This window comes from Ostrea edulis, chromosome 6, assembly GCF_947568905.1.
Source record: "Ostrea edulis chromosome 6, xbOstEdul1.1, whole genome shotgun sequence".
Lineage (NCBI taxonomy): Eukaryota > Metazoa > Mollusca > Bivalvia > Ostreida > Ostreidae > Ostrea > Ostrea edulis.
Window position 1 is genome coordinate 3,999,166 of NC_079169.1, and position 17,606 is coordinate 4,016,771.

General features: G+C 35.9%; 2 protein-coding genes across 2 annotated transcripts in view; one reads left to right on the plus strand and one right to left on the minus strand.

Moving 5' to 3' along the window:
* The window catches only part of LOC130047079 (ubiquitin-conjugating enzyme E2 T-like), a 10,301-nt gene extending 6,974 nt beyond the window's left edge, over positions 1–3,327 (minus strand). Inside the window, exons 1-3 of the mRNA XM_056141310.1 lie at positions 3,098–3,327; positions 1,737–1,806; positions 209–314 (exon numbers count right to left, since the gene is read on the minus strand). Of these exons, the coding sequence (XP_055997285.1) occupies positions 209–314; positions 1,737–1,806; positions 3,098–3,206 (285 nt within the window). The 5' untranslated portion in view covers positions 3,207–3,327. The remainder of the gene's footprint in view (positions 1–208; positions 315–1,736; positions 1,807–3,097) is intronic.
* Positions 3,328–4,717: 1,390 nt separating this feature from the next.
* On the plus strand, positions 4,718–17,496 carry LOC130047080 (cytochrome P450 2C15-like). The gene is made up of 5 exons (XM_056141311.1): positions 4,718–4,869; positions 13,554–13,873; positions 13,995–14,504; positions 16,015–16,458; positions 16,547–17,496. Exons 2-5 carry the CDS (start codon positions 13,555–13,557, stop codon positions 16,723–16,725), a joined length of 1,452 nt encoding a protein of 483 aa, XP_055997286.1. The 5' UTR covers positions 4,718–4,869; position 13,554; the 3' UTR covers positions 16,726–17,496.
* The last annotated feature ends 110 nt before the right edge of the window (positions 17,497–17,606 follow it).

Sequence of the window (17,606 nt, forward strand, 5' to 3'; positions counted from 1 at the left end):
TTATCAATTGTAGTTTCAGGAAAAAATGTGCAATGAATATGATTGACAGATATGATTGTAGATGACCACACAGACAGCTGGAAACTCCTGTAAGTAAGGTTACATGGATCTACTAACCACAATGATGTGAACATGATATGTAAAACTATCATTATTTCGGACACAGTTACAACGTAACTCCACGAGGGGGTGGGAGAGAGATTCTCACCTTGGGCGGCATCTTCAGCGTATCCAGACAAATCCTGCCGCCGCTGTCTATGTTGGGATGGTAGATAGGTGTCAAGAACTTGACTTTCGGTGGCTCAAATGGATATCTGTAAGGACAATTAAATCTGGGGCAATGACAGAAGTCCTTACTGACACAATGTTCCAGGATCTAAGTAGCATAACCTGCTGAAAGAAGGATGAAATAAAGTCTCTCACTCCCTAGAAGATCAATGGCCTACTGGTCAGGGGTACTCTGCAGCGAATGACTTCTGCAATCGGCAGACATACTGATAGAGAACTATTGTCTGTTACACTCCCACATCACTGGTATTAAACTGATGATAGTAACGATTGTTACTATCATCCCAAGATGGCGGAAGGAAATTCCGGAAAGACCACATTTACTTATTATATCTATTTGTATAATATACTTATAAGTCATAATATTACATAAACAATGTACAAATGACCCTGTTGAATTGGGGAAGATGTAAAAGTTTCTGTTCAAATTCCTTAGTTTAACAAGAACTACCTATAAGTATTGTTTCATCAATCTTCATTTTAACTGTTGAATAAACATCTGAGGGGGTGGGTTGGTGATGTTTTCATAACAATATCAGGCACACTGGTCATCTCTGGTCCAGCCTATGCTTATTAACACCTGTCAACTCTGCTTCCTATGCTCAGGTAATGTCCAGCTACCTTTTATTCTTAATCTGTCCAGGTACATGTATTAAGAGGTCTGTCTCCAATAGTCAAGCTATGCTATAGAACTGTGACCCTCTGGTAGGTACTAAAGATATTTCGGTCAGTTTCAGCAAACCAAATATATCAAACTTATGAAATTACATTTGATTATCTAATGAAAAATATTAATCAACAATTGATCCATATAATGAAAAGACTTAATTTATCTTTATCTTTGCAAGAAATGTACAAAAATAAGAAAATGGACAGTTTAAATCACAATTGACCATTATTGACCACTTGGGGAGTATTGACCGGGACGGTTAAAACCGGGGGCAGTTTTAACCGCCCAACCCTGTACACCTATTTACTGACTATTCGGACAATAGCAAGTTTATTGTCCCCCAAGACAGCAACTATTTCCCGAGACTGCGCCTCCCCTAGGGCAGATAGTTCAGAAACTATTTCACGGCTAGCGTTATCCAGAAGAAATAGCAAATTTATTCACCTAACATTTATATAGCAAAAACATTCAGAGGTATTATAAAATTGTATATTCAATCCAAATGGGATTGTTTGTTGAACAGCAATGTTAGCTGCAGAACTGTAGCTCTCTGAAAAAATAGCTAGCTATCAAGAAACCTGGTAATCTGCAATCATTTCAGTAGAATTTCTCCATCTCATAAATGTATTATGATTAGAATAAATTGTGAAATGTCTTCAAAAAAGAAATGAAAAAATACAGGACTCTGTTCTGCTTATTTGTCTTGATCTATTCACGCTAAATGTACAAGAGCCTGTGAGATATTTACCTGTAGATGGATATATTAGTCTAAGTTTACCTGTCAGGTATCTGAATTTCTAGTTTGAAAATTCCTCCTTCATAGGGTGTTCCTTCACCTCCCAAAATCTCTGAAAAATAAATGATGGTTTATGTAACAATCTGTACTGCATTCAATGATCATTATATGTAATAGTATAATATTGAAACATGTGGCAATACAGCAGTAGATCAATACCTTTTCTGAACCATCTTTGCTGTTATGCCATCTGGGCCCGAAATTGGAATAAACTAATCATATGATATGCATATCATACCTTAACAGGTTGGGAACACTTCCTCTACAGCGAGATATTCTCACGAAAATGTGATTATTCCGCTTTAGCGAAAATGGATAATCCCGTACAACCGAGAAAAACACCTGTAGAGTAACATCTCTTTGTGTTTCATGTGAAAAGAAGAAAAAGTGCTAAAATGTCTGATACTTCTGCAAATGTATAAATCAAAACAAAAACACTCATGATGTGCATTGGATTTCAGCCTCCTTCCCTCTTACGCAGCAACATTGATATGAAATTTCTTGACTGTGTTGTCAATTTTATAGACACAATTCACATCAGCTGAGTGTGTGTCACACTTATTCAGCATTGCATGGAATTTGCCATTATTTTCAACCAAGACACCAAAACACCTGTTTATGGTAATATTTACTTTCTCGCTAAAGAGGGATAATTGTGTTTTAGCGAGAAGATCTCGCTATAGAAGAAGTGTTCCCAGCTTGCTTAAGAATAATATGATGATCTAAGGGTGTCATATAAAAGTGTTTTTAACCCTCAATATTATAGCAATTTTCGTTGGTTACTTTTATACAGTTACTGAATTACTTTGATAGGGACTGCAACATTTTTTCTATTTATTTTTCCATCTCATCTCCTTGATCTTGAATGATTTCTGAAATAGGTTTAGATATTGTAGTAATATATATGTATTAAAATTTCCATACTAATATATCGGCCTGGTTAGCGCAGTGGTTAGATCACCTAAATGTAACTACTATATAATAATGCAAGGGTCCTATCCTTCATTGATCCACAGATTTCTCTCCCCTTCTTAAGTAATTAGTCAGTCACTTTACACTTTTGTTTGTCACTGCTAGGTAGCATAAACATTTCTTAAATTTAAAACAGATCTGGTAATACATCTCAAGTTTTTTATTTTTTTTATTTTATTTTATACAAGATAGGATCATGGATGTAAGTGAATTTTACCAGAAATTCACGAAAGCATATTATTAGGCTAGCCCCCTATTATATATTATAGTCGATATATATTTTTATTTAACGATTAGATGGGGAGTGACGTGCCTATGATAAAAAAAAAAAATTAAAAATTGCAGAAAAAGGTGTACACTCTTGACCTTACGTGCTGATAACTGTGTGATGTCCCCACCGTTTGCCCAACACAACACACCGTGTGGTGGCGACTGAGCAAACATCTGAAGTTCTTTTTTCATTCGCAAATTTCTCTGCATTTTCCCCACTTTTTACTTTCATAAGTTCCAGTCAGTAGTGCTTCTTTTTCTTCCTCTCAGTCTCAGTGAGTCCCACTTCGTTTTTACCGCTGCTTTTTGTTTGTATATTATCAATTTTGCGTATCACGAGCCCGAATTCGAGTTACCCTTATCGGAAGTGATTTTCTTCGCACATTTATATCAGCATAATGTTTTGTTTTATACATAGCAGTGGCGGATCTAGAGGAGGTTGCGGGAGCAACAATCTCCCACCCCTTTGTATGAATATTTAAAATTAAGAAGATTTGGATTTATGAATCGTGGACATCGACCTGGAGATCTCAGTGGTTAGAGCACCTGACTAGCTACTAATAATGCGAGGGTCCCGGGTTCAATTTCCCCCAAACCCCCAGTCCTATACATTACAGTGCAAACCCCTGGCCCCGTCCCCAATAGAAAATTTCTAGGTCTGTCAATGCATAACTTATTTGTATTTTCGTATTTTCGTTAAATTTAAATTTCTGAGTGGACAGGTATAGCATGCATTATGCTATAGTATTCTCTATGCCTCTCGACTTCTCTAAAGAGAATATATGCTATAGCTATGTCAACGATTTCAGAAAAAAAGTCGGAGGGGGGCTACATATTAGCTTAGGCATATGCCTGTCCACTTCTCCATTTAAGAGAATATGTACATGCATGGCATTTTATTGTTTTATTAATTTTTTTAATTAATTAATTTTTTTAAAATAAATTTAGTACAAAGACCTGAGTTTGTGAATGATGTGGTCTGAATAAATATTCATGATTTACAAAAGGTGTGTTGTGAAAATTATTGTACATGTATGCCTACAAGTTCAATTGTAGCAGATTTGACCTTGATCTTAATTACTTTGACCTTTGTCGGCAACCACGTAACTTTATCCTTGGCCTTTCGGTTGTCCACGCATATAAAATCTTTATTCTGTACATTTTAATTGCAGTTGCGGATAAACATGAAAACCACAACCCCCCTTGTATCGACATATAGAATATGAACAACAGAAACTTGACTGAAGGTCAAGAAGGAAGGCGGAGAACAGGGAGTTAATTTCTATACCGTGCAGTTGAATGCACTAATAGCAATGTGTTTCGTTCTGCGTTCGCTTAGTAACCGCTTAGTAACCGACAGTTAGTGGGTTCGAGTCCTGCTAAATACCTTGGCCGCGTCAAAAAGCATACCATTCAAGAATTGTTGTGTTTATATATATCAAGTAGGGAGTTAATATCGGCTGAGATAATTTATTTGATGTGCGCATTAATTATTCCATTGATGAAAGCAAAAATTGATTTGATGCGCGCATCAATTCAATTATTGCTCTCATTAATTCAATAAATGCGCGCATCAATGGGTTGATATTACGTGAGAGAGGGACCTATTTGTACGCGTACATTTATATAGTGATAACTAGACGTCAACTGTCAGTTAAACTTAACCAAGTTTTATGCAACTGGGTCCTGGTTTTTACGCAGGCACGGTACTAATATATGTGAGAGAGGGATCTATTTATAAATACACTTGTGTGACTTGCCTCGGGGCTAGAGTCCTTCCGTGAACTCTTGCTTATATTCATACAAATGTAGACAGGAAATGCTTGAATAAAAAGGACATCTCCTATGCACAGCAGTTCGATTTATATATAAGGTAATGCATTGTATATGCGATGATTTGAATTTTTCAATAATTCCCTTAAATTTTTGTCTACGTTTTAAAATTTGTTTTCATCACTGTTAAAACGTATTTTGCACGTCGCAGATGATCTAATGTTTGCAATTACGACGCTGTAACAGAGAAGCGCATGGGCGAAATTATTATAACTATATTTGTACGATAAGTAAGTATCATTGGTCTAATAGATTAAGTAGTCGCATAAGAAGATGAGCTCGTGAAACACTGATGCCCCCGTATGGCACCTAAGTAATTCTGGGACCCAAAGAAAGGTCCTGCCACAAATGAAAGCCCAATCACTGACCATTCAAAATATACTAGCAGAAAAAAGAAACTGTGTAGTTCAGTAGTTTTACTGTAGATTCATATACAAACTATTATGTTGCGCTATCATGTATATCATTATTTAATATAATGTATTGTCTTTCAATTCAAACATTAGCTCACGGATTATGTCCATTAATATGGTTGATACAAACAGCCACTGAAAATAAGGGAGGTGCAATGAGTTTCATAATAAATTCAATAGCGTGTATGACCGCCATTTCCACCAATTCATTCTTTACACCTGCGGCGCATTGGACAAATCAGGTTAAATGCAAAAATGCCTGGAGAATGTTCTGCCATGTGCATGCGCAATAAAGAACGACGCAAAGCGTCCAACGTAGCAGGGTGGTTGACTATTGATGTAAATGTCGTTCCATTTCATCCCAAACATATTCTCCTGTGACATCGCAGACCAGGTTAGCACATTCACGTTTTGCTCCTGTAGATATTCACTAACATCGCGTGCGTAGCGCAGTCATGCGCTGTCCTGTTGCAGAATGACGTTACGTTGGTTGCTCGGGATGATGGGTTAACGTACAATCTCGTCACGTTAGCGCACGCCAGTTTACTTGCCTTCCAGTATCACCAAAGGGGTCCTTCCATGTGTTGTAATTCCACCCCAGACCATAACGCTCCCTCAGCCGAATTGGCGGCGCTGAATAAGGCTGGCGTCAATGTAACGTTCTCCGGCACGACGGTAAGCTCGAACACGGCTGTCACTGCTGCTACGAATATCGTCTATATATAAAGCATTTACAGTGTCAATATGAACTCCAAACTGCCTTGCCACATTGCTTTGAGACAGCTTCCACCATCCCAAAAGTACACAAACCATTTTCAATCATTCGAGGCATCTCCTCAAAAACGTTTTTCTGTTTCAATACATCGAATACTGTCAATGAATGCAAGAAACTCTAATCGATTACTAACCACGTGACGTTTAGGCTCGAAACTCCAGAAAAGCGTGCTGAGGCCATCAAGGCGAATTGAACGCGTTATTCAGCGAATTGAGTACTCAAACACCCGATTATCATATTAAATTATGCCTTTAAGAATAAAGAGCGATCAAAGATTTTTTTGTTTTTTTGTTTTTATTTAACTTTAAAACATACAACGTTTATTTCTTCGCTAGAACATATGACATAGGTTAAATTTTGTCAAACGTAGGTCAAACTCCCAAGTCAAGGTCATAAGATCAAAGGCGTTAATATTAATTTAAAAGTAATGGGCAAGGTAAAAGTTTTTGAGGACAAAGTTATAAAGAGACAAACCAAAACCTATATGCCCCCGAATCTCCTATTATGGGGAGGGGATACAAATGAAAACAGATCCGTGTTTTATGCAACTGTTTAAGTATTGTGACACGAGGAAAGATTCGTTATGCATGTAAGAAGCTTAATCTAATAAACTTCAATATAACACAGAGGCTGTGAAACTGCATATAAACTCATATCTTAATGTATTGTTGGGGAAATGTGCTCAAATCTCGGTCATTTGAAAAACTTGGACTGTACATTTTATCTGATGATTTATAATTTAAACGCAAGGATCGCTGGTTCTAGAATTAATTAAAAGTAGTGACATGTACAGGTATTACACTGCATTAATGTTGCCATAGTAAAGACATTTCATGTAAATGCCAGATTTCAAGCTCTCAGCTCTATTCAGTACTTTTAATTTGATTATCTAACAATGTAAATATCGTGTATATTGCATGTCCTGTAATACATGTACTTTATTGAGAACCCATTAAAGGTTAAAACAACGATGTGAATTTCTCCGGTGTTTTCCATAAGGCATAAAAACAAATAGACTGTAATTAATGCTGTTGATAATGCATACCCATGTGTGCGTGTACTAATGTGTCACAGAAAGCCGCTGACAACTTATACCTACATATCACTCATTTAAGTCGGTAGCGTTGTCTATATTTCTGTTGACATGGAAAATTCAGATCACTTTTGTTTTCGTTTCATTTCAAGGTGGTTCTCTACATCGTCGTAATGGCTGACTTCCTTTTAAAACATGGATGAAAAATATAAATATTAGCAATATTTGTCTATTTTGTGAATACCATTGCCTAGCTGAGTAGCTCAGTATGTTAGTATGTCGTCTGCTGAACTGTAGATCGCGGATTCGAGACCAACAGGGGTTGTAATTTTTTCCCCAGATTGCTTTCTACTAAAATGCATTTTTTTACTAAATAAATTAGATTTGAAAATTTTCATTTTCAAAATATTGTTGTACATATCCTCCACTTTTCATCCATATCAAATTTTTCTAGTGTAGCATACTTACACCTGTTTCACGACCGTACGAGAAAACGGTCTAGGTGACTTAATATATCAACAACACATATCCCGGTGTTTTGTTAATATATTAATCATAATATTATCTTATTCATTTATTTGTCGATGAAGAAACTGAATAACGAAAGTTAATATATGAATGGCGGATCCAGCTCCACCTCTCATAAGTATCATTCATTTTTATAGAAATATGTCGAAAAAAGCTGACATACATACGTCTCATTTTGTCAACTCAGCAATTTCTCAAAATCCCCCCCCCCCCCGACCCCAACCAGGATTTTCCCGGGACCCATAATAGAGGCTTCATCACAACTCCCAGACCCGAACCTTCCACTTCGCCTCTATTAGAGGGAATTTAACAAGTTATTTCAGAGTATATGTACATATTATATGAAAACCCATACAGAATTATGACATTTGACAAATTCTATGGTCGTTATAACGATCTAGTTTGCCAATACAATCCATCATTGGGTACAATGCTGTCTGACATGTTTCATACCGATTGTGAGGCCGTTCTTGGCACAGTGATTTTGACAACGAAGAACTCCGTTTACCTGAATTGGATATAGGGCTCACGGCGAATGTGACCGGTCGACAGGGGATACTTACTTTTCATAGGCACCTGATCCCACCTCTGGTATGTCCAGGGGTTCGTACACGTGTTTGCCCAACCCTATTTTGTTTTGCTTATTGAACTTTGGAGTTATGAGATTGATTGCTGTTCGTTATTGTAACCTTTTATACTCTATGAGTAATCTATGGTGGTAATAATATTATGTGTAGAGATTGTAGGTGAGCGGATCAAAGTAGGATTTAATTCTAATTACACGTATGTTGTCTGTGTTGAGTTATTGTTCCTGTGTTATCCTGTGAAGTAGGACCTTCAAAATTGCACTTTTTAAACTTCTTTCTGTTAATAGTTTCACATATTGCGTACAAACAAGTAACAGTTTACCATTCTAATTTGTTTAGATATTAGAGTTTTCTGTGAGTATTCCCTAGGTATTTTGAGGTTTTAAATTGTCTATGGATCTTCCATTACATGTCGGTAGGTCATGGTCATGCTTCACTTTTGTCTAGAGATCTTCCATTACATGTCGGTAGGTCATGGTCATGCTTCACTATTCAATAAGAGCAAAGAACAATGACGTTTGGATTGAGATAGGGCGAAACTCTCTGCATGTAATTGTCTATATTTGTTTATTGGGTAGAATGGTTCATGAAAATGAACTTCAATAATGAAAAATAAAATAAATTTACCCTTATATTGAGTAAGTCATATGCGATAACTCTTGACGTGGGAGAGGGATATAAAAGCGTGACTTGTGTAGTACTAGGACCAGCCTCGAACTCTATTTAAAGTCATACCGATGTATTCACATGAAATGCTTGACTAAGGAGGTCGTCTTCTATACACGGTGATCAGTTCTTATACGTAGAAGGTGTATATACAATGATTTGATTTTTATATATATAAAAAAATAAATTTTCATTCATTTGTTCTATTCCTTCAAAAATGCGTTTGACATTGCCTTACAAGAATATCATCTGGTTTTTAGCTCACCTGAGATGAAAGCTCAAGTGACCTATTCTGATCACCGGTTGTCCGCGTCTGTCCGTCTGTAAATTTTTCACATTTTTATCTTGATCAGAACCACTGGGCCAATTTCAGTCAAACTTGGTACACATCATCGATGAGTAAAGGAGATTAAGGTTTCTTCAATTGAAGGGTCATGCCGCCTTCAAAGGGGAAAATTATCATGAAAATGCGAACATAGGGTGGATTCATTGAAAAATATTCTTCTCAAGAACCACTGGGCCAGAAAAGTTCAAATTTACATAACATATTCCAGACATAACTGCAAATTCTATTTTGTTAAAATCAGTTTAATTATCCAGAAAAGCAATATCATGTTAGTCATATTGGTGTTGAGGCATTTCTTTACTATGTGAATTCATTTTCAGTAATATTGGGATCCTTTGGAGCTAGGTTGGGGCCACAATATGGGGTCCAAACTTTTCATGGGAATGAAGATTGATAAAAAAAAATCTTAAGAATCAGAACAGCTGAACAATGGCAAGGCCAAGGTGACTCGGGTTAGTGATGTGGCCCATGGACCTCTTGCTAAAATTACGTCGTTCTTGTGTCAGAGTGAAAAATGGGGGATATCAATATAACTACGAATGTGATAAGTCGGCATTTTAAATCAAGTATTCAAAGAAAAGAAAATGAAACAGGCGTTTTGTTTTGCGACTATTTAAAGTAATGTGACAAGAAATCCTGTTGACATCCTGTATTTTAGTGAATTCATTCATATTCGTACTCAAAATCAAACTTTGTTATATCTATTAATTAAGAGACATTTTGCTGAATAACCGCATAAATTAGCGAAACGTGCTCTAAATGTTGATCTTTTAGCCTCACCGACTGACCATGTTTATGTGATATTTTAACCTCGAACATTGCCGCTGATTCCTCGAGTAAATACATGTATTGCACTGTTATTGTCGTCAATGTAAAGCCATACTTATTCAGTACTCTCATTTTCATAAAGAAACAATGTTTCCCTCAAGCATCACTGATTCCTTGAATAAATACATCTATTGCACTTTCTTAATGCCGTCACATATTGTTGACTCTTTCAGTTTTTTTTAACTTTGATAAACTAACACTGTTATCCTGAAGCTTCGGTCCACAAAAATAAAAATCGCACGTATATCTTGCAGTACGTGTAATGCATACAATTGATGACCCATGAAGTTAAAACAAGAAACCAGGGATCCTAGTTTCTCCGACATTTTCCATAAGGCGTAAAAACCATACAACAAATACTACGAAATACTGATGATAATACAGGCGCATATGTAGACATCTGTATACAATATGCCTCCTTTATGTAGACATCTGTATACAACACTCCTCCTTTATGTAGACATCTGTACACAATACGCCTCCTTTATGTAGACATCTGTATACAATACACCTCCTTTATGTAGACATCTGTATACAATATGCCTCCTTTATGTAGACATCTGTATGCAAAATGCCTCCTTTATGTAGACATCTGAATACAATACGCGTCTTTTATGTAGACATCTGTACACAATACGCCTCCTTTATGTAGACATCTGTATACAACACGCCTCCTTTATGTAGACATCTGTATACAATACGCCTCCTTTATGTAGACATTTGTATACAATATGCCTCCTTTATGTAGACATCTATATACAATACGCCTTCTTTAAGTAGACACCAGTATACAATACCACTCCGTAATGTCGATAGCGTGGTTTGTATGATTTGTAGAAAATTTCTGTTGACATGAAAACTTCAGATGACTTTTTAAGCTTAATATTACATAAATCTTTTAAAACAATTAATAATATCAATACAATTCTTAATTTTGTATTCCTTATATGTGTTGCGAGATTCCTCACTGTTCGTTATCTTCACCTTATCATACATAATTAACGATGTTTTGTTAGTACAATGATTACAATTCTCTGATATCCTATTTATTTGTCGATGTAGACTCTGAACTTGATATGAAAAACTAACACAGGAATGGTGGACCTAGCGCCACCCTCTCATAAGTATCAAATATGTCGAAAAGCGCTAAAATAGATACGCCTCGTTTTATCAGAACTCAGCAGTTTAAGGGGTTTTACCCCCTGGATCCCAACTAGCATTTTACCCGGGACCCACTGGGGGCTTTAAAACAACCCTCAGACCCAGCCTTTTACTGTGCTTATATTACTGAAAGGAACAATCTACTATTTCAGAATACCTATATTAGGTATGCGTGACTTCGTTGTTGATATGAAAACATTGAATTTCGCCGAATATCAAATTACGCAAAAGTTTATCCTGCCTTAATACAAACAACCTGGTTATTATATCCGTAAATCTTAATTATACTGTATAACGATTGAGTGACCATGTGAATGATATCCTACGACCACATATACAATGCGTTTTGGTCTTCTGTTATATACATAAAATGGTAGTTGATAATGAAATTGACATTTTAAAATTTCGTGGTCCCAAGGTCAAAGGCCAATGTCATAGTAGACATTTATTACACTTGAATTGTGAGATAATGTAGGTAAAAAACAAGCACGGTGATCATTAGTTTTAGCTCATCTGAGCTGAAAGCTTGTCCATCGTCCGTCCGTCTGTCTGTCTGAAAACTTAATATATTTTCGACTTCTTCTACAGAACCACTGGGCATATATTTCAACGAAACTTAGCTGAAAGCATCTTTGAATGGAGGGAATTCAAGTATGTTCAAATGAAAGGGCATGCCTCCTTCAAAGGGGAGATAATCACAAAATGCGAAAATAGGGTGGGGTCATTTAAGGTAGCTCAGACACTAAAATTGTATTTAATGACTCGTTAGAACAGCTCTTATGAAGTATGATTTCACCGTCGAAAGAGTTATACAAGCTCTTAATTTTTTGTAGTCAAGTTTGATAATTAAGTTTGATAATTAATGGATTTTTAGTGTTACCTTTGAAAAGTGTTTTTTGAACCAAACAAAAAAGTTGCTTGTATAATGATAGTTTTGCTCAAGCTTGTTTATTACTAGGGACTGCTGCTCAGGTGAGAGATATGACCCATGGGCCTCGTGATTGTTTCTTTTTATAATCAGAAATATACTTCCAAAATAATTAACAATACTCGTTTTTAAAATGGATCCCAGTGGCTGAGTGATAAGATATTGGTCATATACAAAAAGTGAGGAAATACAAACCCAGGAGTAGGTAAACGCTTTTCTGGTGACTTGATACTTCAAAGTTGCTTCTGGAAAAAACGGGGTATGACTACGCTAGAGCTTTTAGTTTCAGTGCTAGATTGTACTTGTATTGTTTTATTAATTTATCTAGTGTTATATAATGATTAGAAAATTAATGTTTTTAATTGTTCATTCCCTCTCACATGGTTTAAGATTAAAATTATCAGACAGAGAATCTAGATTCCAGTCTGGTCGTCCTTATGATGAGATCACTACGGTATACTGACATAATACACATTGATTTACATGTAAAACTTATACCGTACCAATTTTGATGCACCAGATGCGCATTTCGTCTCTTCAGTGATGCTCAACCGAAATGTTTGAAATCCGAAATAACGATAAACTTGCTAGAGCTATTATAGGGGAAAATAGTGTGCCAAAAAGTGGAGTCAACAAATTCGTCAAAGAATAAGAGTTTTGCATGAGGGAGATAATCCTTAATTTTGAAATGAATTTCTAAATTTTATCACAGCAATTAGATATACAACCGCTAGTTTCAAGATAGTAACGAAATACTTAGCTACTGGGCTGTAGAGACCCTCGGGGACTAACAGTCCACTAGCAGAGGCCTGGACCCAGGGATCATAATGTAAAACTTATACGGTACCAATTTTGCTGCACCAGATATACACGTAAATCATATCCAGTTTCTTTTTCTGTGATATACAAGATGAAAGACCACGATGTGAAATAAAAATGATGCAAGCATTGAATGCATATATTGGACTTGTAATTTGTACAATTCATCATTAAACTTTATCGTGTCCTAGTTGGTGAAACAGTTATAAGAGAATTACGTATATAAATCACGTATCTATCACTACGGCAAATTGAACAGTGTCTGCATGCTTTCAATTTTAAGATGCCCTCAAGTTTATCGTAAAGTTAGTAAACTGTGACGACATTTAAAAGTTTTGCTACCAGCACAAAGATGTGATACAATGGTCCCATATGCTTATTCTGAGTTTACTGACCGTGAACCGATCTCCCGTGTAAATATGTACAGTGTATGTATAGTGGGTTACACAAAGGTGATGTTCTCTTGAATTGGAAGTTGTTGTACTTTAATGCAAAATCCACACATCCCATGTAAATGCACAAACCATGGTGCAAGACTTTGCAAAACATCAGTGATTTGCTTTAATGTCGAGTAACAGCGCATCAACATAACACATTGTGGGCTATTTGCACATATTAAGGAGATATAAAATTCTTGCAGTATGTGGGTGACAGTAGCCATTGTTGTTGTATTGGTCTGCCTGATTTGGAGTCTGACCGGACGACGTAAAGGACTTCCTCCGGGTCCGCCATGTTTCCCTATCATCGGGAATGTTGGACTCTTCAAACCATCAGAATCCACGCAAGCTCACAGGAAACTAAGAGAGATTTACGGCGACGTATACTCAGTGATGGTCTTCCACAAACCCATGATCATCGTCAACGGATTCCAACGCATACGAGAACTTCTGGTTAAACATGGCGATGTATTATCAGAGCGACCAAAAGTGTTTCCTTCTGAAGTTATCGCCAAGAGAAGAGGTGCATTGTTCAAAATTATTCTATAGTTAACCATTCTAATTCTCATCGAGGTTTTCATTGGATTAAGGTTGCATCATCTGCTTTAGTATGTACTAAATGTTTTACACAAATTTCGTTCCAGGTTTAGTCTGGTCATCTGGTTCGTTATGGAAGGAACAGAGAACGTTCGCGCTGACAACGATGCGCAAGTTTGGATTTGGGAGACGCTGCATGGAAAGTCAAATAATGGAAGAAGTAGACTGCTTCATGAAGGAATTGGAAAAATACGAAAGCAAGGCTTTCGACATTCGGGTGTTACTGAATACCACGGTGTCAAACGTTATTTGCTCACTCATATTTGGAAAGAGGTTCGATTACGAAGATGTCAAATTTAAGCGTATGATGTTTCTGTTCAACGAATTGGTCGCCAGTCTCAACGTTTCATTCCGAGCTTTCATTTTCCCTTGGTTACATAATATTAGAATGTCTAAACTTGACACAGCGGAGGAATCTGCAAATGCTGTGTTTGCCTTTGTAACTGAAATTATTGAGGAGCATAGACGGAATTTTGACGAGGATAACATCAATGATTATATCGATGCTTATCTTCTGGAACAGAAACAAAGATCTGAAATCGACACTACATTTACAGGTACTCAACATCAGGTGACATACTGGTATAAATCAGTCGTCCCTGTTCGAACTAGTAAACCAAGTTTGGTGAATTGGTTCCTTTCATGTAGAGAAGCAAACTTGACAAATTTTGCAATATCACACATTTTCATTAATTCTTAATGCGACTAATACCAAAGGACCTACCCATTTACTATCCTTCTTTTCAAAGAAAAATTGATTTATCTATCATACTTCTTGGTAAATATTAAACACTGATATATCTCCAGTAAATTTACATTCTGTTTCCCCCTGGAACTTTAGGATGTAATGGTAGAAAACTAAATTTTGAATAGTCACCCTCAGCCAGATAACTACAAAATTGCCACTCGTGTAAATGAGGTAGAACAAAAACGTATAATTTTTGAAGATTTTCATTGTAATTACTTTTATGAATTCCATGATCAGCAAAAGATTGTCCACTCTTGCTTTTTGGATATAATTTTCTTTATTACAAAACCGACTTATAATAGAAAAAAAAAAGACAATCACGTGTTCGATATAAACAGATTTTAAAATCCGGTCATTCGATGTATACTAGTGTCAATAGAGATTTAACCAAAAAAACCCAGATAGTCTCGATTTCAAAAGACGACATAGCACTTAATGTTAACAAACTCTTCAGTAAAAGAAAATGCCAAACCTTTAAGTGTAGGTATTGATAGACATTTTGGGGGACTGTAAATTGCATAATTCAAACTTCAATGTTTTACTAAATCATCGGTGGCTGTATGTTACAGCTAAAGTGGGCAGGTCCTTTATAATATATTCATTGTGTCCTCAGGACGGGATTAGATTGGTTAAGTAGTGAAATCCAATAAATGTCCAATTTAAAACATCTTTACTCCTGAATATGTAGTATTAGTATCAAAATTGTGAAATCCATGTCCTGCAGATCAGGTGCCAGAGTGGTCTATTCATCATGCATGTGTGTTGAAATGTATAATACTTCTGTAAATGTAACAGACAAACTGATTGTTTCTAAATTATGATAAGGTTTCTAAAAGTCGTAGTTTTGGTATATATTGCCATGAACGAATAAAATATATTCGATAAAGTGATGTTGCCTTTTGAGGTTCTAAATCAATGAGATCACCTATTGGAATAGTTGTCAGATATCGTCTCGTAAAATAAGGGATATTACCTGCTCAACTTGATTGGATGTTATCCAAAAATACGAAGAGGTGATATCATCTATTTGAATAAGTGATATCACACTTGTATTAGTGATACATATATCACCGATTGAATAGGTATTATCACTTATTCATGAAAGGGATATTACGTATATTCGTATAGATGTAAAATCCATGAGTTTGAAGTTATGGCTACAGGCCACAAAATATGGTCTATAGAGTGTATCAATTCTTTAAATTTCTTTTTCAGTGTTTGTTTATCTCGCTTCATGAACATACAAGGTTTATTACATTTGAAAGCTGTCTGAAACCAATCTTTTTTTTAACGTATTTTTTTTTTTTTTTTTTTTATAGATGAACAACTTCAACACACTGTGCGAGACTTCTTCGGCGCGGGAACTGAAACGACTTCCACGTTACTCTTATGGGCACTTCTCTACCTAGTTCACCACCAGGAATGGCAGAAAAACCTCCAAGAGGACATTGATGACGTCGTCGGTGTTGGACAACCTAAGATGGAACACAAAGAAAGGTTACCACGGGTAGAGGCATTCATTCTGGAAATACAACGTGTGGCAAATCTTCTCCCTATGAATTTACCACGTACAACCAATGAAGATTTCACTTACAATGGCTACATCTTTCCAAAGGATGCCATTGTATTTTGTGTTTTAGATTCTGTGCTGTCGGATCCCGAGATCTATCCCGAACCTTCACAATTCAAACCAGAGAGGTTTTTGGACGATGATGGCAAATGTATTGGGGAAAAGAAAGACAAATTGGTTCCCTTCTCATTAGGTATGATTATGAAATACTATGGTTTAATGATGTAGATTCACAAATTATTTTGTAATATAATTAAAATGTTTTATATTTCTATTAACAGGGCGCAGACAATGTCTAGGTCAGTCACTGGCAAAAATGGAACTCTTCCTCTTCTTGACCAGACTTTTGCAAACATTTGAAGTAAAACCCGAGAATCCGGATTGTCTGCCTCCTTTGAATGGGACACTAGGAATTATCAACATGCCGCAAGCCTTCAATCTGAAACTTGTCAAGCGTTAGATTTTTATGTGTATAAATTGGCAATGTACTGACTGTAATTAATTTTAAAACCTTCGAATGGTTTGTAAACCGCAAGAAAAAACTTCTTTAAACCTTTTTTGGTTACTAACACGTATCCGAGTCTGACTTTAAGTTACCTTTTTCGGGCTGATTTTCTTTGCACGGGGTTTACTAAATCACAGAATCAATTAATGTAGTATTTCATTGCGAAAGTTTGTGTATTATATATTTATACATGTATGTCATTGCAATGTTGTGTTATTTCAGATGATTAAGAAAATGAAATTTCCTCTTTGAAAATCTATATATTGATATTTTTGTTTTAGTCTATATATTGATATTTGTGTTTTAGTGATGTTATTTTTTGTACATAAGCATTGTTTTATGCCATTTGATATTTTTAGATGACGTGGATAACATTTGTCAACTTGGGCAAGATTGTAATAGTTTTGGTGTAACAAATAAATTTTGTTTTAAATTTATGCTTAAGCAAGTATATGCTAAAATGTGTTTTTTACTTTTAAAACCCAGATCCACCATTTAAATCCCAAACCCGTACCAGTGCACACATCTCAATCACTTTAGGTACATGTATAGCATCTAAAACTGTTCCTGGAAAGCCATTGACTTTGTTTTGAGAAGTTGAGTTTCGTTAATTTTTTTTCGTGATCGTACATTAGTTAATGTCATTAAGTTTAAAGAGCTTATAGATATAAACAACGTCTAAAAATATCAAAATCATTTTCTGAGTGAATAAAGAGTTAAATTCAATTGGTCTTTCAATTTATTGCTAAAGTAGTACACTTTTTCTCATGTTAAGCCGTTCTTGGCACACTGATTTGACTGCGGGTGGCTCCGTTTGCCTGATCAGGATATGGGGC